Source organism: Guillardia theta, assembly GCF_000315625.1.
Source record: "Guillardia theta CCMP2712 unplaced genomic scaffold GUITHscaffold_39, whole genome shotgun sequence".
NCBI classification, from domain to species: domain Eukaryota; class Cryptophyceae; order Pyrenomonadales; family Geminigeraceae; genus Guillardia; species Guillardia theta.
The window spans coordinates 588,558-595,616 of NW_005434635.1; the positions used below are offsets into that span (position 1 = coordinate 588,558).

The following is a 7,059-nucleotide window of genomic DNA, read 5'->3' on the forward strand; positions in this document are numbered from 1 at the left end:
TTCAAACAGCTTTCTAAGCATGGTACTACAGTATGATGAGAGCGTTCGCAGCCTGCTGTATCGGAGATCATGCCAATACACGCAGGGCGAGCGCTCTGGAGGCCACGTCGAGGAGGCCGCCGACCTCGTCGAGAGGGTGAAGAGCTTCGCGAAGCGGTATCCTGGTAGTAGGACAGCTCAGGCTTGCAGAGCTGAGGGGGGATGCACTCCCGACGCTATCGCTGAAGCCATCCGCTCGACATGTCGGCAGGCGAGACGCGACCTGTTTGAAGACTCTCTGAGTGAATGGAGCTCAGAGTCGAGAGCATGGTTTATTCAACAGATGGAGGAGGCCAAGAAACAGAATGTCGAGACATACATCGGCACCGAAGGCACCGAGGGGACCTCCTTCATCTCCATGACTCTCCTAGGGATTTCCTCGATGTATGTTCGACAAGAAGAAAAGTTGAAATCGAAGCTTATGGAGCTAGGTCTCATGGTAGACTCAGTCGATGGAGTCGACAAGGCCATCATGTGGAAAGCACCTTACAGACCTGAGATAGCACGAGCAGACGACATCTCAGTCACCGTCTCCTTCCTTCGGAATGAAGCAGCCATGGAGCTATGGGAAGGCAGGAAAGAATACTGCATAGAAGGGAGAGCCTTCCGAGCCACAGAGGTGAGCATTGCACACGACCGGTCGTTCAAGCTTCGAGCCAAGCGAGGACCTTGGGGCAAGGGAGGGAGCCTTGCCGAGCTATCGCAGCTCTTAGCTCTCGGAGGAATGTCGACGGCTGAGATCGCTCAGATTTATCGATTTCAGCTGCTCTCGCAATCTCTTGCAGCCGCAGAGGTACAACCACTTGCAGGCATGCTCTTGCAGGGTCCTGGGCAGAGAGGTCGCAAGGGGCCGAGCCCGAAGACGTATGTCGCTGTTGGGGCAAGTACGGGCACTCTCCAGCAAAAAGAGCTAGAGTGGGTGCTCAGCTCGCCTTCGACGGCAAGCTGCGAGCAGACCTTGGCCTCGTTCAGAGAGAGCGAGGCGATGGAGGGGGTGCATCTCACTCTCATCAGCGACGACGCCAAGCTCAGAGAGACGTTTGCAGTCGAGCTCACAGCCGACACCTTCGTGCCGAGGGGAAAGATTGCCAAGCAGAGGAAGGCACTTCGCGAGAGAGATCATGCGGGGCGCAGCAGCTTCAGAGTACAGATCAAGTCGAGGTCAAGCATGAGCACAGGCCGCTTCTCGAGGAAGGAGATGGAAGCGCTGTGCGGAGGAGGTAACACATCGATCACGAGAGTCAAGCGAGCCATGTTGGAGTTAGCAAGAAGAATGAACCTCAAGCTGGTCAGCGTCGAGGTCGAGGAGGATCGTGACACGCTCAGCTGGGATGGGAGCCTGATAGCTCTCTCCCTGGCGACCAAGGCAGAGGCTCGACGCTTGATGGAAGACATGCCCTTCTACTTGGAAGGGATCCTGGAAGTCAAGCTGGAAGCTATGGGTTTTAAGCTCAACCCTCAGCATGAGGAGGAGAGGAGCCCGAGCAGCGAGGAGCAAGCCCAAGAGCCCCAAGGGCAGCAGCAAGGCGCTGGATGGCTGGAGCTCAGCGACATCGACAGGATTACTATGGAAGCAGCGTCGCCGTCAGGGCCAGTCGACCAACAGGTCTTGCTCGACCTCTCGACGATGCTCTTGGAGACATCAGAGGAGGAGCTGCTAGCTGGCAAGCCGATCTCGCTGGAGCTAGACAAGAGTGTTGGCAAGCTGCATGACACCTTCTGCTCGCCGGGCAACGTGGAGTTCATGACGCTCGGAGCTTGGGCAGCCACGCCGACGCTGGGATCGAAGCGAAACATGATGAAAGAAAAGCTCAGAGCGTACCTCGGCGAGCAGCGCTGGACACGGGTGCAAGGGAACAAGGCAGCGAGGAGGGGCAGCGCCTTCTCTCCAAGGGCAGCAGCGACTGATGCGCTCGAGCAGGAGGCTGAGAGCGATGACATCGAGAGTCGATCTGTAAGCCTCTTGTTTCTTGCGATCAGTAAATTTGCTGAGCACCATGGGTTGAGCTGCACGGGCAAGGTCGACAAGCAAGACCGACTGCGGCTGATGATGAGGGAGGAAGTCGACATGGAGGCGGAGGAGGGCGAGGGCGTGGAGGAGGAGGCCGGTGCAGGCCCCTCGCGCGCTTGAGGCTCGAGTCAAGTCTTAGAGGTGGACAAGAGGCGGAGCGGAGCTGTGGGCCCCATGGGGGGAAGGAGGAAGAAATAAATGAGGTGGACATGGGGCAAGCAACGAAGGTAAGGGCAGGTAAGCCGGTGGGGGAGGGGGGAGGGGGGCCGGGAGGAGGAGGCCGGGCGGAGGCCGGCCGGGCTCTAGGGCCCGGTCCGGACCGAGGCCCGGGGGAAGGGACGTGAGTCCCAGGGACCCATACGCATTCCACCTACCACCTTATCTCCTGATTGTCCTTATCCCTCATTCACTCACTGGCCGAAGGCCGGCCGAGACCGCCAAGGTGTGTCGGAGCCGAGGAAGCAACACAAGTTGAAAGCACGGACGACCCAGGCCAAGGCCGGCGGAGGAAACTCCACTGGCTGAGGCCGGGGAAGACCACTGAAGTATATCAGAGGAGGGAGCAGAGCAGAAGCACGGCTGCCATAAGGGCCAGCCAAGTCGGGCCGAACTGCCAGGTCACGAGATCCCTGTTAGACTAGAATAGAGCAAGGTGATAACAAGCCATGCAACCTACCTAGCATTCTAATAAACTCAACTACTACAACTACTACTAGGGTTTAGGGTTTAGGGTTTAGGTGATAGCCTGCAACAGTGGAGTCGAGCTGCAAATACAAACAAACGAGTTCAACACAGGGAAAATACCTCTAATGATCGGGCTGCCTCAAGGTGGAGCAAGTAGCCCACAACTGGCCAACTTGGTGCTATGCATCCTCTCTAGGCAATTGGACAAGTGCAGCACAGGAACAACAAACAACCTGTCCTTCGCCGATGACATGGTACTCATCGCACACACGATGAAAGAAATGCGAGAATTGGTAGCAGTGGTGGATTCCTTCTGCAAATGGTCAGGACTGCAAATCAACAATAAGAAATCAGAGATAACCAGCTTCGACTATGCTCGCAAGGGAGAGGTTCCTGGTGCGAACAAAATAACGGTCATGGGGGAACCTGTCGAAGCCCTACCGGCTACTAAACCGTTCAAATATCTCGGCTATCGCATCTCTCTGTGGAAGGAAGAAAGACGAAGAATAAAGGGCTGCCCTTTCACTTGGGGAGAACGAGCATACGTCTTTGAAAAAACCAAAGAACTGATCAAAAACATCAGCTCGTCGAGTTATACTCCTGCGCAAAAATTCTACCTGGTGAAAGTTGGAATTCTCAACGTCTTTCGCTACTCCGCAGTCATGACTGGATGGACTTGGCGAGATCTACAAGAATTAGATCAACTGTGGATACGAGCTTTTAAACAAGCGTTAGGACTGAGCAAAAGTACAGGGAATGGTATATTCTACCTGCCAACAGAGAATGGAGGGCTGCAGGTCCCTCATCCTGCCCCAATCCTAGGGCGAGCAGCGCTACGATACATCGAACGAGAAGTGAATAGTAAGCAAGGTGGAGACATCCAAGATAGACTGATATCTAAACTCAGAAACTGGTTTGCGGAATGGGGATGCCAAACAATCCTCGAGCTCCAAAGAGAAATGAATTTTCGAACTATGGAGCGTGATGTGGTGCGGGGACCCGAAGCTTTAGCAGTCTGGCTGGCGGAAAAACTAAACACGAGGATCAGCTGGGCCCACATAGAAGCAGGTCACCTACCTGGAAGCATCTCCCTCCTTCATAGGATGGAGGATATGGTGGCAAACTTGAACGACAGCGACAGACCACAAGGCTGGACGACCTTCCAAGCCTTATGGAGGCAACTCCCGAAACTCCAATTCTCCTTGCTACGCAATATACGACCTATCGCTGACGAAGAACTGCATTTGCCAAGGAAGCTCTGGCCTTTCCCAAGGCAACGCGAGGAGGCGGAGGGGATCGTAATGCAATTGCTACAAGAAAATGTCATCTGGGTAAGCAGCGTCAACAGAGCATCAGGAACAAAGAGGAAAAGACGAGAGGTTGCCTCGCAGGATAGTGCTACAACCCGAAAACGAAAGTCACACCCGCAATCAGAGGAGGACCGGGAGGAGACATCCAAAAAGCATCGGGAAGCAGCAGAAGAGAGAAGGCCACACCCAGCTCATGCAAACACAAGATCCCTCATGGCTAAACTACTAGGCAATCTGGATCAACAGGAACACCTAATCCTAAAAGGTAAGGAAAGTTTCAAAATCAAGGGCGACATAGCAATCATGGACCGGCCCAGAAGTCACACGGGCCAAGAACAAGACATCAAAGAAGCTGAACCTTCCCTTCGCTCGGCGCCATTTGCGAGGAAAGAAGATGACGATGGAGCCAAGAACCCAGAGAAGACAGAGATCCTACTGCAAATTGCTAAGTATATCAGCAAAACACATAACAGCTCACTCAACTCGCAAGCTTGGTGGGAACATCTAACCACCGCCATGGCTGAAATTCGAGATAGACAACAAGGCCTTCCGCTGTCGTACGAATTTCTAGAACACTTGGGGATGCTCGCTGAAACAAAACAGTTCAGCAACTGGCCCACCCTCTATCACCCGACAATCCAGGCCGCAACCGATAGCTTGCAGGAAGACGAGGTTCGACGTGAAATAATATGGATCGACCAACAGGAACAATACCTCAGCTACGCCGCATGCGAGTCTGGAACAATCTTGATCGGATGGAACCAAACTTGCTTCAGGAAAGAAATCCCTGACGGCTTCATGCTAGTCGGTAAGGTACCTAAAGGATCAGAAATATGCTACGCTGCAAATTTCTGGAGGACGGGCGATCGGAGCCTCAGGAAGTCACAAGACGACCTGATTGTCTACTGCAAAGAGTCGGAACAAGAGAGAATAATTGTCCAACTCACAGTACACCTGATCCCTGAACAGGAGGAGCTACAAGAATACCGAAGGAAGCAAAACGAAAACTATCAAGCCTCGGCCAAACAGGAGAAGAACAGGAACCAAGTGTGGTCCGCAATCCACGGCGACATATCACGAAACAGGAAGGGTCGATCAATGTCGATAGGATACAGCACGCAAGACAAGGAAGGAGAGCAGGAACGCGGAGCGATCAAGATACACGGAAAATGCAGCGTCATCAGAGCACATACCATCGCACTCTGCATACTCCTACAAGCGATTTGGGAACAAAGAGGCAAACAGAAAACAATCAGGAAAATCTTCGTCCTCTTTAAATCAACCCGAATGCATCGCTTTCTTACGGACACCCTCAGATGGTCTACCATGCAGTATGAAGACGAGCTCGTATACGACTTGGCAGGAAGACTGCAGGAATGCCTGAGCAAATTTCAGCGGGAAGGCATTGAGATCAACCTCTCTATGATCGCAGACCACACCGTAGTGCAAGAAGCTGCAGAAGAAGCCCGCAAGGGAAAATCCTCCTTCTCCTCCACGTGGGAACGGGCCCTCATCGACAGCGACTTGGGATTCTGCATTGCAGACGAAGAGAACTTCAAGCCGGGGATGGATCGATTGAAAATATGGGATAAGATAATCAGAGAAGAACAACTGGAACTGAGGAGGAAAGAAGCCCCCCTCACCTTGACGGAAACCTTTCTCCTGGAACCACAAGCGGGCAGAAGGATCCTAGGTCGAGCCTTACAGAGGTGTCGCGGATCAGTACTTCGGACAGCTATCCAAGCCATTACCTGGTCAGCACCAACGAGGAAAAAGCTGTTCCAGTGGAAGAAGACGACATCCCCCTGTTGCCCATGGTGCGAAGGCAGGGAAGAAAGCTGGGTGCATGTTCAGCTAGCCTGCAAAGAATTTGAGCTCATGATCGCGTTGGCACACAACAGAGTAATGGAGACAATCAAGGGATGCCTGACAGAAAGCTGGAAGAAGAAAAGTGTTGAACAGGAGAGTTGGTGGCAAACGCCAATCAACTCTATGACAGGGCTAGGACTGACTGCACCAGAGCACGGCAATCTCATACCAGATGGGCTCTGCTACTTCAGAGGGAGCAATCGCATTGTGCTGGTGGAGATAGCGAGAACTTCAGAGTTCACGGGCGAGGGAAGCAGTCTGGCAAACCTGAAAGCAAAGTTTCAGGAGAAAGAACAGAAATATGCAGCACTGCGGGCAGAGATGACAAGCAGGAGCGACAACACAGAGGTCTTACAAGCCACGTTCATTGCAGGAGTGAGAGGCAGTATTATGGAGCGGGAATGGACCACAAATTTCCAGAACTTGCTCATGGACGAGGATATGATTGACAGAGCCATGACCAAGATAGTCATCCAGCTGCTCGAAGTGCAACACATGCTGTGGACCTCAAGGAGACGAGGAGACACGACTAACAGAGAACAAGCATGAAGGATATAAGATGGTTGGAAGATGACTGGGTAAAGATCAACGAGGAAGGATCAAAAGGGAAGCCTCAAAAGCAAGCAACCAGGATCAGCATGGCAGGGAAGGGGCAAGGACACAGAAGACAGATGGAAGACGAAAGGGCAACGGTCAACGAGGAGAGACCGAAGGGGAAGCCTCACAGGCAAAAAACAACCAACATGGCAAGGAAGGGGCAAGGACACAGGAGACAGATGGATGACGACAGGGGAAAGGGCAACGAGGACAGACCGATGGGGAAGCTTCACAAGCGGCAGGCAGGGAAGGGACATGGACTTAGCGCAAAAAATAGAAAGGTGGACGGTTACACTGAAACCGTCAACCCGGGCCCGGAGGAGATACGGCACCGGCGGCTCGGAACGGAGGACTATGGAAACAACAGAAAAAGCGGAACAGCGATAGAACTCTGGATGCCACAACGGGCCATCCAAGAAGGGCCGCTCTGCCAAGCGTGAGAACCCATTTAGACTAGACTAGACCGGGAAGGTACCCGATGCGACTATTCTAGCATTCTAATAAAATCGACTACTACTACTACTAGGTTTAGGGTTTTTTGGTTTAGGG

At 53.0% G+C, this 7,059-nt stretch overlaps 2 protein-coding genes across 2 annotated transcripts; both read left to right on the plus strand.

Moving 5' to 3' along the window:
• Positions 1-19: 19 nt before the first annotated feature.
• Positions 20-2,170, plus strand: GUITHDRAFT_109521 (hypothetical protein; the record flags this gene model as incomplete). Its single annotated transcript, XM_005831666.1, has 1 exon — positions 20-2,170. One exon carries the CDS (start codon positions 20-22, stop codon positions 2,168-2,170), a length of 2,151 nt encoding a protein of 716 aa, XP_005831723.1.
• A 617-nt stretch (positions 2,171-2,787) lies between these two features.
• GUITHDRAFT_152956 (hypothetical protein) lies at positions 2,788-3,729 on the plus strand. The gene is made up of 5 exons (XM_005831667.1): positions 2,788-3,047; positions 3,096-3,127; positions 3,188-3,300; positions 3,352-3,451; positions 3,505-3,729. Exons 1-5 carry the CDS (start codon positions 2,860-2,862, stop codon positions 3,594-3,596), a joined length of 525 nt encoding a protein of 174 aa, XP_005831724.1. The 5' UTR covers positions 2,788-2,859; the 3' UTR covers positions 3,597-3,729.
• The last annotated feature ends 3,330 nt before the right edge of the window (positions 3,730-7,059 follow it).